This window comes from Dictyostelium discoideum, assembly GCF_000004695.1.
Source record: "Dictyostelium discoideum AX4 chromosome 2 chromosome, whole genome shotgun sequence".
NCBI lineage: Eukaryota > Evosea > Eumycetozoa > Dictyosteliales > Dictyosteliaceae > Dictyostelium > Dictyostelium discoideum.
Window position 1 is genome coordinate 6,547,991 of NC_007088.5, and position 16,545 is coordinate 6,564,535.

The 16,545-nt window shown below is 19.8% G+C and overlaps 7 protein-coding genes across 7 annotated transcripts; 5 read left to right on the forward strand and 2 right to left on the reverse strand.

Annotated features, from left to right (window-relative positions):
- Positions 1-177: 177 nt before the first annotated feature.
- pdi1 (protein disulfide isomerase) lies at positions 178-1,359 on the forward strand (the record flags this gene model as incomplete). Its single annotated transcript, XM_638265.1, has 2 exons — positions 178-515; positions 606-1,359. 2 exons carry the CDS (start codon positions 178-180, stop codon positions 1,357-1,359), a joined length of 1,092 nt encoding a protein of 363 aa, XP_643357.1.
- A 917-nt stretch (positions 1,360-2,276) lies between these two features.
- Positions 2,277-2,792, forward strand: cyb5A (cytochrome b5 A; the record flags this gene model as incomplete). Its single annotated transcript, XM_638266.1, has 2 exons — positions 2,277-2,424; positions 2,539-2,792. The coding sequence occupies 2 exons, from the start codon at positions 2,277-2,279 to the stop codon at positions 2,790-2,792; spliced, it is 402 nt and encodes a 133-aa protein (XP_643358.1).
- Positions 2,793-4,441: 1,649 nt separating this feature from the next.
- On the reverse strand, positions 4,442-7,035 carry DDB_G0276315 (hypothetical protein; the record flags this gene model as incomplete). Its single annotated transcript, XM_638114.1, has 3 exons — positions 4,442-4,556; positions 5,249-5,374; positions 7,001-7,035. The coding sequence occupies 3 exons, from the start codon at positions 7,033-7,035 to the stop codon at positions 4,442-4,444; spliced, it is 276 nt and encodes a 91-aa protein (XP_643206.1).
- Positions 7,036-8,302: 1,267 nt separating this feature from the next.
- On the forward strand, positions 8,303-9,358 carry DDB_G0276297 (hypothetical protein; the record flags this gene model as incomplete). The annotated part of the gene is made up of 1 exon (XM_638115.1): positions 8,303-9,358. The coding sequence occupies one exon, from the start codon at positions 8,303-8,305 to the stop codon at positions 9,356-9,358; it is 1,056 nt and encodes a 351-aa protein (XP_643207.1).
- A 764-nt stretch (positions 9,359-10,122) lies between these two features.
- Positions 10,123-10,779, forward strand: rabW (Rab GTPase; the record flags this gene model as incomplete). The annotated part of the gene is made up of 1 exon (XM_638116.1): positions 10,123-10,779. The coding sequence occupies one exon, from the start codon at positions 10,123-10,125 to the stop codon at positions 10,777-10,779; it is 657 nt and encodes a 218-aa protein (XP_643208.1).
- A 332-nt stretch (positions 10,780-11,111) lies between these two features.
- Positions 11,112-12,584, reverse strand: DDB_G0276293 (hypothetical protein; the record flags this gene model as incomplete). Its single annotated transcript, XM_638117.1, has 1 exon — positions 11,112-12,584. One exon carries the CDS (start codon positions 12,582-12,584, stop codon positions 11,112-11,114), a length of 1,473 nt encoding a protein of 490 aa, XP_643209.1.
- A 1,288-nt stretch (positions 12,585-13,872) lies between these two features.
- DDB_G0276317 (hypothetical protein) lies at positions 13,873-15,983 on the forward strand (the record flags this gene model as incomplete). The annotated part of the gene is made up of 4 exons (XM_638118.1): positions 13,873-13,923; positions 14,054-14,284; positions 14,376-15,113; positions 15,210-15,983. The coding sequence occupies 4 exons, from the start codon at positions 13,873-13,875 to the stop codon at positions 15,981-15,983; spliced, it is 1,794 nt and encodes a 597-aa protein (XP_643210.1).
- Positions 15,984-16,545: the final 562 nt, after the last annotated feature.

Below are 16,545 nucleotides of genomic sequence, written 5' to 3' on the forward strand. Positions count from 1 at the left end.
CTTTTTTATTATTATTATTATTTTTTTTTTTTTTTTTTTTTATCTTTTTTTCATACAATTATATTTTTATAGAAATTTTTTATTTATTTAATTTTTTTTAAAAAAAAAAAAAAAAAATTTACTAATCCTTAATTATTATTATTATTATTATTATTATTATTAATTAATTAATTTAGAATGAAAATATTATTATTTGTTACATTAATTGCATTGGCATTTGTTGCCTTATGCTCAGCAGAAGGAAATGTTGTTGTTTTATCACCAGACAACTTTGATACAGTTGTTGATGGTTCAAAAACTGTATTTGTAAAATTCTATGCACCATGGTGTGGCCATTGTAAAAAACTTGCACCAGATTTTGAAATCCTTGCTGACACATTCGCACCAGTTTCCAACAAAGTTGTAATTGCCAAAGTTGATTGTGACCAAGCTGACAACAAAGCTCTCTGTAGTAAATATGATGTTTCTGGTTATCCAACCCTCAAAATCTTTGACAAATCAACCACTGCCAAAGAGTAAGTAAAAAAATAAAAAAACATATAATATTACTTTGATACTAATATATATATAATATATATATTTTTTTTTTAAAAAAAAAAAAAAAGTTACAACGGTGCTAGATCAGTTGATGAATTATTAACTTATATCAATAATCACGCCAAAACCAACGTTAAAGTAAAGAAAGCACCATCAAATGTTGTTGATTTATCACCATCAAATTTTGATTCAGTTGTTTTAGATAAATCAAAGAATGTTTTAGTTGAATTCTATGCACCATGGTGTGGTCATTGCAAAAAGTTAATGCCAGATTATGAAATCCTTGGTAACACCTACGCCAATGAAAAAGATGTTGTCATCGCCAAAATTGATTGCGATGCTGCTGATAACAAAGCCATCTGCTCCAAATATGGTGTCACTGGTTTCCCAACACTCAAATGGTTCGGTAAACAAAGCAAAGACGGTGAAAAATATGAACAAGGTCGTGATCTTGATACTTTCATCAACTACATCAACAAACAAGCTGGTGTTAACCGTGTCAAAGGTGGTAAACTCGCTGTTGGTGCTGGTCGTGTTGAACAACTCGATACTATTGCCACTGAATTCATCGCTGCCGCTGCTGAAGTCCGTAAGGAACTCGTCAAGAAAGCTCAAACCGTCGTTGATTCTCTCCCAGAAGAATTAAGAACTGAAGGTTCATACTACGTCAAAGTCATGAAAACCATTGCTGAAAAATCAATCGATTTTGTAACCACTGAAATCGCTCGTATCACCAAATTAGTCTCTGGTTCAATGTCTGGAAAGAAAGCTGATGAATTTGCCAAGAAACTCAATATTTTAGAATCTTTCAAATCAAAATAAATTAAATTTAATTTAGAAAATAAAAAATAAAATAAAAGAAAAAAAATAAAATATAAAATAAAATTTTAAAAAAAATAAAAAAAAAAATAAATGTTATTCTTATTAAATCAATTCTTTTTTTTTTTTTTATCCTTTATCCTTTTTTTTTTTTTTTTTTTTTTTTTTTCTTAAAAGCGATCAGACATGCACATGAATTTTCATTCCAAAATGTGATTTTTTTATTTTTATTTTTATTTTTTTATTTTTATTTATTTTTATTTTTTTATTTTTTTTTTTTTTCACTTTTGTTTTTTTTTTTTTATTTTTTTTTTTCAATTTTTTTTTTTCTTTTTTTTTCATCATCAACAAATAAGGTATGAATCAATTGTGTTTATTCTTTTATATTTTTTCTTTTTTTATTTTCCTCATTTATTTTTGTTTTTAACAAAAAAAAAAAAAAAACATAATAATGTTTAAATTTTTTAGATTAATTAATTTAAACCCGAAACATATATAAGTGTGAAAAAAAAAAAAAAAAAAAAAAACCTACCTACCCACTCTTTTTTTTATTTTTAAAAATACAAACAACAGTTTTTTTTTTTTTTTCTTTTTTTTTTTCACTTTTTACAATTAAAAATACATAACAATAGTAATAATAATAATAATATTTTTAAAAAAAAAATATTAAAAATAATAATAATATATCGGCTGGTATTGGTTTGTTTTTATTGAATTATTTTTTATTTATTTATTTTTATTATAAAATTAATTTTTTATTTAATTATTTATTTATTTATTTTTATTATAAAATTTTTTATCATTATTTTTTTTTTTTTTTAAAAAACATAAAATTTAAAAATATTGGTTTCAATATTAATTTAAGACACTCAATCTTTTTTTTTTTTTTTTTAAAGTTAAATTACTCTTTTTAATAAAAAATGTCAGAAAAAACTTTCACTCGTCAAGAAGTTGCTAAACACTGTTCATTAAACAGTTTATGGATCATTTACAATGATGATGTTTTTGATGTTACAAATTTTGTCGTTGAACATCCAGGTGGTGAAGAAGTTTTAAAAGGAAATGGTGGTAAATATTATTTAAATTATTTTATTTCATTTTAAATTTGAAAATATTTTTTATTTTAAGGGGATTTTATTTTATAAATATTAAAAATTTAAAAAATATTTTAAAATATTATAGGTAAAGATGCAACTCAAGAGTTTGATGATGTAGGTCACAGCGCAAGTGCTATCGCAAAAATGCAATCACTCAGAATTGGTCGTATCGAAGGCGCTAAACCAAGAGAAGAGAAAAAGAAGGAAATTAAAAAAACAACCACAACTACTAGCGCACCAAAACAACAAGAAAGTGCTGGTTTAGGTCTTTTAAAAATCCCATTAATTATCATTGTTTTAGCAATCGCTGCTTACTTTTTCATGGGTGACCAACAATAAACAAAAAGATAAAGAAATAAAATAAAATAAAATAAAATAAATTTATATATCAACGTCACAACATCACCAATAATAATAATAATAATAACCTCATCTACAAAAACAAATAAACAAACAAACAAACCAACAAACAACAAACCAATATAACCCTACAATAGTAATGTCAACAATAATATGGTAACACAAATAAACTCACTTTTATAAATAAAATCAGTAACAATAAATTGAAGTGTGAAATGTAAAATTTTAAAAAATTGACTAGTTGTCAGTTTATTTCATATATTATGGATACATTATTTACCCCCAGTTATATATTATATATATATTTATAAATTATATATATATATATATATATTATATATATATATATATTATATATATATGATATATATTTATAAAATATATATATTTAATGTATATTTATAAATATATTATATGTATAATAAATGTGTGTGTGTGTGTGTGTGTGTGTGTTGGTGTGTTGTTGTATTATTTTATTTTGAATTGCAATCTAATACTAAAAATATCAAAGTTTTTTTTTTTTGTTTTATTATTAGAAAATCCAATTTAACTTTTTTACTATTACATTAATGGGGTAAATTGAGGTTTATATAGTTCGATTTGTAAAAAAAAAAAAAATTCAAGTATTGTTGGTCTCATACTTTTTATATTAAAAAGTCGATTATTGGAATCAAACCCAATGACATTTTTACCACTTCAATTTTGTAAACTAAATTAGGTTTTTTTTTAAAAAAAAAAAAAAAAAAAAAAAAAAAAAAGAAAATTTTTTTTTTTTTTGGTAAAGCAAAATTTTATTTTTAAATTTCTATTTTTAGAACATAAAAAAAAAAAAAAATTGCTATATTTAACTTTTTTTGGTATATTTTTTAATAAAAAAATAAATAAATAAATATTAAAAAAGGTAATTATTTTTAGGTTTAAAAAAGTTTATTGTCAAGTCAAACATTACCAAACAAAGTAAAAAGAAAGACATATTTATAAATTTTGAAATATGGATTTTAATGGTATTTTTAATTAATAATTAATTAATTTAATTAATAAAATATTTTTAAAAAAGGTCCTCACACAACACTAAAATTAAATTTTTAAATTTTTTTTTTTTTTTTTTTTTTTTTTTTTTTGGTGTAAAAATTTAATTTTGTTTTTTTTTTGCCTTTTGGAAAATTAAAGTATAAACTAGTAAAATAAATAAATAATTATTTTTTACTATCAACAATAATTATTATCAAAAAAAAAAAAAAAAAAATAAAAAAAAAAAAAAAAAAAAAAAAAAATTACAATAAAAAAAGAATAAAAGCAATGATAAATTTGGGTGATGTTTCCAAATTACCACACTCCTTTTATTAGAATACCATTTTTATTTTTTTTCTTTTTTTGTTTTTTTTTTTTTTTTTTTTTTTTTTTTTTTTTTTTTTTTTCTAATTTGTATATTGATTTTAATAATTGAAATATAATTAAACTTTTTTGATTTTGCTGTTGTTAATTTAGTCAATAAAATTTAAATTATTATAGGTTAATAATAATTTTATTATCATTAAAATTACTGTTGTTTTAATTATTGGTAAATATTAATGATGATAGGAGAAGTGTATTTTAATTAATTTTTTATTTGTATTATGGTTGGATAATTAATAATACTTTATCATTATCTTCATCTTCTTTATCGCCACCATCTTTTTCATCATTACATCATCATCATCATCATCATCTTCATCTTCATCTTCATCATAATCATGATCTTTACTCAAAATTAATTAAAAAAAGAAACAAAAAAAAAAAAAAATAAATAAAAAAAAATATAAATATAAAAAATTCAATTATAAAAATAAATAAAAATATTATCATTATTATTCTTTGGTTTATTTTATTTTTTTTTTTATTTTTTTTTTTAAATCCAGAAATATAAAAAAAAGGTAATCAATAATTATAATAATAATAATAATATGATAAAAAAAAAAAAAAAAAAAAAAAAATTGATATGGTAATAAATCGGATATATTGATTATAAATCTATTCATTGAATCATAAATTCAACTTCAAAAAATAATCTATTTAGTGTTAAATTTGTAAAAAAAAAAAAAAAAGAATGTAATTTTTTTTTTTGTAAAATTATACACAACGCAGCAGATCACTCACCTAAAAAAAAAAAAAAAAAAAAAAAAAAAAAAAGGAAAAACTCATTCAAATAACTGTTTTTTTATTATTATATTTTCCCAAAAAATTAAACATCACAAATCTCAAAAAATTATAAATAAAAAAAAAATACACATTTTTCACTGCCACGAATCTACTACTTTTCATTCATTGAATTGTTTTTTTTTTTTTTTTTTTTTTTTTTTTTTTTTTTTTTTTTTTTTTTTTTTTTTTTTTTTTTTTTTTTTTTATATAATGCGTGGGAATATAATTGTAAAAAAAAATAATTATTTTTTTTATACATAAATAGTTTAAATCTACTAGTTTGAATAGCGTTACCACCACCACTACCACCACTACTACTACTACAGTTTCTATTTTTAAATTGTATATCATTTGGTACAATATAATAACCAATGAATTTATTACTATTATTTTTTTTAATTTTTTTTTTTTTTAATTTTTTTTTTTTTTTTATTAAAATAATTTATTCGTTCCAAGATACATATGGGGGGGTGTGGGTTTGTGTGTTTTAGTGGGTAAAAGTGCTATATCTGTGTTTGTGTGTTTTAACTCATTGAAATAAATAGAGAGTATAGGTGTTTGTTATTTATTTTACTTTATGAACTTAAATAAAAAGATCAAAATTATTATTATTATTTTTATTAATGGATTCAATAAAAATACCACATAAATATATTATATTAAAAAAAAAAAAAGAGAAAATTAAAAAAAAAAAAAAAAAATGCAATGATAGTGCTAGTAGACCCTATACATTATTAAAAAATTAATTAATTACATTCACACTCACAAAAAAAGGAAGAAATTTAAATTTAATTATTTTAATTATTTAATTTTTTTTTTTTTTTTTAAATATTTATAATATATACACACATATTTTTTCTTTTTTTTTTTTTTTTTTTTTCTTTCTCTTCCAAAAAAAAAAAAAAAAAAAAAAAATCATTTAAATCATGTTGAGTATTTATACAATAACAAAGCCCAACTATAATAAATTTAAAATAAACAGAATAATCATAATCACATAAACATAAAAAAAAAAAAAACAAATAAAAAAAAAAAAAAAAAAAAAAAAAAAAAAAAAGATAAAATAACAATAATTAAAAAAAATTAATTTTTACTTAAATTAATAAACCATTATATAATCAAATTCGTAAAAAATAAATTTGTTTTTATATTTCTTTATTTTTTTATTTACAATTAAACACTTTTTTTTTTTTTTTTTTTCAATATTTTTTAAACTTTTTTTTCTTTTTTTTTTTTTATTTTCTTAAAAAAAACATATTGATTTATTATTTAAATATTAATAGTATTTATATATATATTATTTTTATTAATTATTATAATATAAAGAATCCCAACCAATTTTTTTTTTTTTTTTTTTTTGTAAGTATGAGCATTTTAATAATCAAATCCATTATTATAATCAATTCAATTCATTGTTAAATTTTATTATATAAATTAAGAAATACTTTTTTTTTTTTTTAAGATAATGGTTTTATTATTTAAAAAATTTATCTGTTTTTATTTATATATTTTTTTTTTTTGAAAATACTATTATTGGATTTTTTTTTTTTTTTTATTTATTTATTTAAAATAAATTAAATTATTTTATTATTTTTTTTAAACAATAATTAATAACAATATATAAATTTGTTTGTTGGTATTTTTTAATATTTTTTTTTTTTATTAATCTACACTTTTTAGTTCAAACCAAATCATTAAAATTTTCCATTGTTATTTTGGTTTTTTTTTTTTTTAAAATTATATTGTGATTGTCGGGTAAATTTCTAAACTTTGAAATCATTTTTTACATAATTTTTTTTTTATTTTTTGGTATTTTAAAGTTATAATTAGATTTTTTAGATAGTTGGATTAATCCAACTATATAAAAATATAAAAAATTATATTTATATATTTATTTATTCATTCATTTAATTTTAAATATATAAATAGACGCATTAATATTTGTTCAACCACACACACACACAAAAAAAAAAAAAAAAGAAAAAAAAAAAATAATAATATTCACACACACACAACACACGATATGCATTACACGCCCCACCATTTTTTTCACATCCTCTGTAATTGAGTATACATAAAATAATAATGAATAAAAAATAAAAAATTAAAAAATAAATAATAATAATAATAATAATAATATTATTATTATTTATAAAAATAAATTTATTTAATCTATATACCGCCTTTATATATATTGGAAATTAAAGAATATCATATCCTTTTAATTATATTAAATTTTTTTTTTTTTGTTGTTGTTGTTTGTTGTTGTTGTAGTTGTTGTTGTTGTTACATATTCAAAAAATTAATAATAATTTAAAAAATAAATATAAATAATATAATTTATTTATTTTTTTTTTAAAAGTTAATAAATTAAACTTTTTTTTTTTTTTTTTTTTTAAATTAATAAAAATTTAATAATTAAAAAAAAAAAAAGAATAAAAAGTATTATTCGAACATGATAAAAAAACATCTTTAAATTGATTATATGGTAACTATTTAATCAATCCACTCAATCTTTATCATCATTTTATTATCTGCTTCTAAATAAAGGATTTTACTCAAAATTTTTACTATAAAAATAAATTATAATTTAATTTATTTATACCAAACACTCTTGTTTTTTTAATTTATTTTAATTTTTTTTTTCTTTTTTTATTTATTTTTATAAAAAAAAAAAAAAAGAAAAAATTATAATTTAAATAATTAATGTCACTACTGTACAATACAATTTCCAAAACTCAAACAACAAAAAAAACAACCACCACCACAACCACAACAAGAATTGTTATAACAACAATTTTTTTTTTTTTTTTTTTTTTTTTAAACATATTTATTTATTAATTAATATTATTTTTTTTTTTTTTTTTTTTTTTTTTTTTTTGTGGGGAATAAATATGAAAGTGAATATTTGGGTTTTGTGTTTAAATGCGCTTATTTTTTATCCAAATATAGTTTTTTAAAAATAACAAAAACAACCTATCCTTTAACTAAAAAAAGAAACAATTATTTTTATTATTTATAATATTAATAAAATAACTAATTCAGTTTTTTTTTTTTTTTTTTTTTTTTTTTTTTTTTTTTTTTTTTTAAAAAAAAAATTATTAATATTAATTTTTAAATTCAATAAAATTTTTAAACCCAAAAATAGATATAAAATTGTTAAATCAAATAAAAATAATTCTCAATAACAATAACATTGTTTTTTTTAAATATTTTAATTATTTTTTTTTTTTTTATAAATAAAAAAAATAAAATAAAACAATAAAAACAATTTATTTTCTTAAAAATAAAATAAAATAAAAAATAAAAAAATGATTTATAATAATAAAATAATAATAATAATAATAATAATAAATATAATTTTATTAAATAATGTAAATGGTCAAATAGTAAATGCACAATCACAATATAAAAATATTTATCCATTTCCAAATTTATTGGGGCCAACTGATCCAGGGTTTAGTCATTTTCCATTATTTGAAGATTTAATTTTACATATTCGTTGTTATTATAATAGGGATGGTGAAATTGGTGATATAATGCTATTTGATTCTGGGCTACCAATGTTTTCAACATCATTTGGAAACGTCATACAAATGTTAATTGCCAATAATACAATGAGCAAGTTGGGTTTATCAACAGCCTGTTTCTTTGATAGATACGGATACGGTTGGTCAGAGATTAGTCCAAAGCCTGTGTTGGCACAGGATTTCGCAAGAAAGTTAAGAGGTTCCATCCAAATGATACCAGAGTTGGCCAATAGAAAATTCTTTTATTGCGGTTGGAGTTATGGAGGATTGAATGCTCAAACCTATGCAATGTTATATCCAAACGATGTTAAAGGTATTCTAACAATCGATGGTACCGATATTGGTGTTATAAATGATCAAAAATGGTTAATGATTCCACGTTTTCTTGATATGATCAACTATTTCAAAAGATTACCAAATGAAGAGTTTAAACAATTTTGTAGAAATGGTTCTCTAAGTATTGACTATGGTTGGATTTCCAATGCTATAAGTTTACCACAAAGTTGTATAGATAAATCACAAGCAGTATACTATAACCCAAATCAAAATTATCTAAATACAATATATCAAGAATTGTCGAATATGATTCCAAATGCAAATGCTTTGAATAAATTGTACAAAAAAGCCCCAAATCCTTCAAAGCCATTAGGAAACTTACCAATGGTAGTTATGTCCTCTGATCCAGATGATGAACCATCTTGGTTTGAAAGACAAATTAAATTATCTGAATTATCTTCAAACTCTATTCAATTAAATTGTCAAAATCATTTCGTACCATTTTATCAACCAAAATTAGTTATAAATGCAATTGAAGTTTTAAGTGCTAAATCAAAATAAATTTAATTTTTTCCCAACTTTTTTAAAATTATTATAATAATAAAATAATAACTATAAAAATAATAATAATAATAATTATAATAATAATAAAAAAAATAATAATAATAATAACAATAATAATAATAATAATAATAATAATTAACTTTTTTTTTTTTTTATTTCGAATTTTAAAAAAAAAAAAAAGAAAAAAAAAAAAAAAAAAAAAAAAAAAAAAAAAAAAAAAAAAGAAAAAAAAAAAAAAAATATTGTTTATCTATTCAATTGTTTAAAACTACTTTCTATTATTTATTAATATAAAATAATATTTCAAAATAAAAAATAAAAAAATAATAATGAAAATTTTTAATAAAATATAAAAAAAAAAAAAAATTATAAAATCTAAATAATTTCCATTTTTAAATATTTTATTAAAAAAAGTATCAAACATTGCTCATTTGAGATCGAATTAATAATTGATCTCTTTCCAAATCTATTTAAACTTTTGCTCTGAGCCAAATTCTAATTGTTATTCAGACCAAATTATTTTCTTTTAAACTGTGATCTGATGAATTTTCTTAAAAATAATTTAAAAAAAGATTTTTCTTTTTTTTTTTTTTACATATCATTTAATTCGATCTTAAATGAGAAATATTTAATACTTTTTTTAATAAATATTTTGTCTTTGATTTTTTAATTTTTTTTAAAAAACCTATATTTAATTTCAAATTTTTTTTTTTTTCCCACACTTTTTTCATTTTTCGCCTATCTAAATTAATTATTTAAAAATGAAAACAGCAAAAACAGACCATTATTTATTCAAAATTCTTTTAGTTGGTGATGGTAATGTTGGAAAGAGTTCAATGATTGAAAGATTTATTGATGATACATGGAATGATACATATATAGTAACTAGAGATCAAACTTTTAAAGAGAAATATATTTATTTAAATGAAAATACAATTAAACTTCAAATTTGGGATATGGAAAGGTTAAAAATGGTATACCGTAGTGCACATGGTATTATAATTGTTTTCGATTTCACTAATCAAGATTCATTTAATAACATTAGAAGATGGTTATCTGAAATTGAAAGATATGCACATGAAGAGGTAAATTTATTATTGGTTGGAAATAAAATTGATTTATATGATCAAAGAGTAATATCAACTGACCAAGTCAACTTATTAATAGAACAGTTAAATGGCATTTTTAATTTTAATTTGAATTTTATTGAAGTCAGTGCAAAAAAAAATATAAACCTTGAACAATCTTTCATCACAATTACAAATGATATGTTAAATCGTTATTTGGAGGGTTCTAAAAATACAACCCAAAATAATAATAATAATAATAATAATAATAATAATAATAATAATAATAATAAAAATAATAATAGTAATAATAAACCAAGAAAGAAATCATCATTTTGTATAAATCAATGAGTCCAAATATGTTAATTTTTTTTTTTTAGAGAAAATTATAAATATCCAAACATGTACATAAAATTATTGTAATATAAAAAAAAAAAACAATTTAATAAAAATATAAAACCTTTTTTGTTAATTTAATTTATGTTTAATATAATTTAATTATTTAATATTTTATTTTTACTAATTAATATAATTAAAAATGTTAAAATTTGAAATAATTATTATATTATTTTCTTTTTCTTAATTCTTTTTCCTTTTTTTTTTTTTTTCTTTTTTTTTTTTTTTTTTTATTCTACTTATATGTGATAATTATTATTATTATTATTATATTTTTCTTTTTTTTTTTAAAGATTTGAAATTAATTTTTCAGATTCTTCATCTTCTCTATCTTTAAAAGATACTTCAGTTTCATCATCAGATTCACTTTCACTTGAATCTTGATTATTAATCATATTTGATTTTGCCAATTCTTCACTATTGTCAACGATTACACGTGGAGGACGTAAGAAAAGGTTAATACCACAAAATACCATAAATGCTTCTGCGACTAATAGTGGAATTAAAAGGAAGAGACTATTGATATTATGTTGTTGATCAGTGGCAAGAATTAAGAGTACTTTGAAAACTATTGAACAAATTGTGATGAAAATGATTGAAAGCAGTTGACCGATTGAGAAAGTTGCAGTATCTTTTGAACCCAATGAAAAAATCAATAAAAAGAAAGAGAAGCAAGAAGCGATAATATCACCAATGAAAAGGGACACAAAACAAACGGCCAACTTTGCATCGTAAAGACCATCCAATTTAAGTGCTATCATAATTGCTGCAGGCGTTAGTATTGCGCCAGTAAACAATAGTGGTAGCCCGTTGACGATGTATTTGGTTTTACGTTGTGGTGTCGATTTACCATCGACAAATATAATACCAAACAGTAGTGAGAAGATACCCATTACAAATACTGAGCCAAATGTAAAGAGTAACGGTATCATCATAACACTGAATCCAAAGGTATTGTATTTGAAATGTATAATTGTGAATACCACAAACACTGTCAACCCAAAAACACTAAGACGCCAAACCAATCTGATAATCCACGATACTAAATTCGAGAGTACCCTTGATCCTGTCGCCAAATAACTTGCTGCCAATATAACATAAACCGGTATAAATAATATCCAATAACTCCAATCAATATATCCATCAATATATAGGCCAATGAATATCGTAAATACAATTGATGATAAACCAATGATTTGTAATATCGAGCCTACAATTCTCCAAAACTTTTGATTATTTGTTCTATTCATTTTCTTTTGTTTCTTTATTTCTATCTTTTCTTCAACATCTTTATTATTAATTCCTATCTTATATTTACTACTACCATTACCATTACCATTACCATTACCACCACCACCACCTTGTAAATCATTATTACTACCTCCAATACTATTAAGTTTATTATTTGATTTATTATACACTATACTATTATGTTTATTTATATTATTATTATTATTATTATTATTATTATTATTATTATTATTATTATTATTATTACTACTACTATCTCCTCTATATCCTGACCTACTATTGGGCCTACTTGAATTTCTACTTGAATTGTTACTAATGTCTATACCATTATATTTTGTGATTTGTGCTGATGGTGAATTATTCCCACTTGTATTATCTTTTCTTGGTGTACCATTTTCACTATTACTGATACCAATATTTAATGAAGATGGTGAATTGGCATTATTTGGTGATGAAGAGGTTGAGGATGATGATGTTGATAGTAATGATGTATTTTCATTTTCTATCATTGTAATTATTATTATTTAATAATTTTTTTTGTTTTTTATTTATTTATTTATTTATTTAATTTGTTTTCTTTCCTTTTCTTTGTGTTTTTTTTTTTTATTTTATTTTATTTTTTTTTTTTATGTGTTTTTTTTTTTTTTTTTTTTACTTTTTTTTTTTTTTTTTTTAATTTTTTTTTTCCAAATAAAATTAAAATGAATGGTATGAATTATGAATTTAATTAAAAATATAAATAAATAAACATTATTTTAACAAAAAAAATTAAACAAAAAAAAAAAAAAAATAATAAAATAAAGAAAAAAAAAATTTTAAAAAAAAAAAAAAAAAAAAAAAAAAAAACAATAATCGACCAAATGAATAGCAGAATTTATGGATGTAACTCTCAAAAAAAAGAGTTCAAAAATATTTTTTTTTTTTTTTTTTTTTTTCAATTTTGGTTTTTTTTATAAAACCATTTAAACAAAATATCTTAAAAAGTCGGAAAAACAATAATCAAAAAGGCTTTGGTTAAAGAAATAGTTTGATTGTTCTTAAGAATAGTCATATTTAGTTAAAAAACATATCAAAAAAAGAAAACAAAAAAAAAAAAAAAAAAAAAAAAACTAAACCAAAAGAAAAAAAAAAAAAAAAAAATACAATTGACATGAGGGGTCATATCTTGATTTGGATATTTTTAAAATAAAAAAAAAAAAATAAAAATAAAAAAGAATAGAATAAAAAAATAAAAAAGAATAAAATAAAAAAGAAAATAAAAAATAACAATAATAATTATTATAAAATAAAATAATAAATTATGATTAATAATTTTACTTTGAAGTAAATTCAAAACAATTCGCCTAAATTTGACCCACTCAAAAAATCAAAAAAAAAAAAAAAACCTTTTTTTTTAAGCAATTCCTTAAAATTAATTGATTTATCAAATAAATTGTTAAATTATAAATAAATAATTTTAATAAATAATAAAAAATGTAAATATTAATTTTATTAAAATATCATTATTTTTTTTTATTTTTTTTATTTATTTTTTTTTATTTTTTTTATTTTTTTTAATGTTTTTTTTTATTATTTTTTTTATTATTTTTATTAATTTTATTTTTTTTAATTTTTATTTTTTTTTAATTTCTCAAATATTTAATTTTTTTTTTTTAAAATTTTAAAATAAAATTTTTTTTTTATTTTTTTTTAAAAAAAAAATCATACACACACAATAAGAACAAGAAAAAATAAAAAAAAAAAAGAATAGGTATATAAAAAAAAAAAGAATAGGTATATAAAAAAAAACAAAAAAAAATGTCATTGTATCCAAATTTACAACCACAACCAATAAAATTAAATAGCGAGGTATGCCTTTTCAAAATTAAAAAAATAAAAAATAAAAATTTTTTTTTTTTTTTTCCCTCATATTAACCTATGCGAATATTATTATTACAATTATCAAAAAAAAAAAATAAAAAAAAAAAACTATATATAGGTCAAAGGTGAAGCATTATATTCAGGATGGTTACAAAAGAAAGGTGATAAAGGAGTAGTACTATTATGGAAAAAAAGATATTTCTCTGTAGATAGAAACTCAATTAATTATTATACAGACCAAACATTACAAGAACAAAAAGGCTCAATACAATGGGAATCAGTTTCAGGTATAGAGTTTACAAATGCATCAATGCTTTGGAATGATTGTAGATATTTTGAAATTCAAACTGTAAGTTTTTTTTAAATTAATATTAATTTATTATTTTTATTATTTTTATTATTAACAATATATAAAAATAACTTTTAATAAAAAAAAAAAGACATCAAAAAGAACATATTATTTATTTTCTGAAGATCAAGTAGTTTCTTTAGATTGGGTTACAAATCTTCAAAAGTTATGGAGTCATTATAAACAATCATTACTTTTAATAAATCATGATAATAGTAGTAATGGAAGTAATAATATCGATAATTCATATAGTAATAATGTAAATAATTTTGATAGTGCAGCAGCAGCAGCAACAGCAACATCACCGACATCTGATATAGGAGTAACAACCACCACCACAGAAACAACAAATGAATATACAAATTGTAATGATAGTTTTAATAATAATAATAATAATAACAATGGATTTGAAGAGAATAATAATCAATATAGGTCATCACAATATAAAGACTTTTTAAATTATTCACAACCATATTATAATCATTTCTATGATAATATTGGTAAACCAATTCAACCACAAAATGATTCATTATTGAATATACCACCACGTCCAGCTGGTCCATTACGTGAATTAAATCAAGAATTGGTAAAAGATATATTACCATCAGAAGGAATGGATTTAGATTTCTATTATCAATCTACTGTTCATTTTAGTAATCTTTTATTAACATCTGGCTCCGATTATGCCTTGTTATCAAGTTATTTAATTTTATCAATTTTAGATTGGGATAATAAAAAAACTCAACCATTACCATATGCATGTACACCACCCTATGAAAGTGATATAGTATTTCCTTATTTTACTTATTCATTACAATTAATTAGAAATGTAAATATAATTATTAGTTATTTTTTTTAAAAAAAAAAAAAAAATTGTCATTATTAACTTTTTTTTTTTTTTTTATTTTTTTTATTTTTATTTTAGGAAATTTTAAATAAATGGCAACAAAAAGGACCAAATTATTGTACACAAATTGATTTATTTTCAAAAAAGAAAAGAAAGAATTTCCCATTATTATTAGAGAATGAAGATAGAGAAACTTTTTTACAAAGAAATTTATTATTATTAAATTATACATTGAAATCATTGATTAGTGGTAATAAATTAGCAGCTATTGAAGATAGTATTTGTGTATTAATAGATAGATTCTTGGAGAATTATGAATCATTACCATCATTTAAATATGGTGGATTCCTTTGGAAAGAGATTGAGGCTGCAACTACAACTCAAGAAATCTCATCAAAAGATAAAACCACATTTAAGAATGTTTTAATGTCATATCTTTTCTATCAAAAATTAAATTTAGAGAAAAAGAATAACACAAGATTACAATTCGATTCGACAATCTCTCAACGTTATGAAAGTGTAGGTCATAGTTTTAGTCAATTGTTACATCAACATCCATTGTTTACACCTTATCAAGGTCATATTCAAAGAACCATCGTTAGAATCTTTTTCTTATGGCAAAAGGATCTACCATTGTGTGAATCAACCTCTACCTTTGAAGTCTCTGTCTATAGAAATTATAAGGTATTCTCTAGAATGCTCAACCGAATTAACTCTTTTATTTTCCCACAACTTTATACATCAATCAAAGATATTAGAGATTTATTATTTAAAATTGTTGAACCTCAAATGGGTGGTTTTGATATAAATAACATTGATTCAACAAGTCTTGATTCAATAATTAATAGTTAAAAAAAAAAAAAAATTTTGTTTTATTTTAGTAATATTTTTAATTTAAATCAAATAACAAATAATAAATAACATATTTTAAAATTGGTATATATATAATTTTTTTTTTTTTTTTGTTGTTGTTAAATTGGATAATGGTTTTTTTTTTTTTTTTCTTTAAATTAATTCTAAAAATCAATTTTTTTGACCTTGGAGATCGTGAAGATCTGTATGGTGATTTTTTTTTTTTTTTTTTAAATTCTAAAAATAGATTTTTATTTTTATTCCAATGTAATTTTTAATTTGACGAAAGTCATTATATAGTCTCAAGAGTATAACACTAGTCTTCAATTGGATTGAACTATATTTTAATTTGATCGCTTTTGGTCACCCAATCATGTTTCCAGTGGTTACTATTGATTGGTTGTTTGTCAAGCGCTTCTGGGTATAATAAAGAATATATTCTATTGAATATACAATTAATCGTCCCGACTATAGTACAGAGGTTGCTGAAACCTTTAAAGTGTATTATTTTTCTTCTTTTATATTTTAATATTTGTTTAAAAAAAAAAAAAATAAAGTGTTT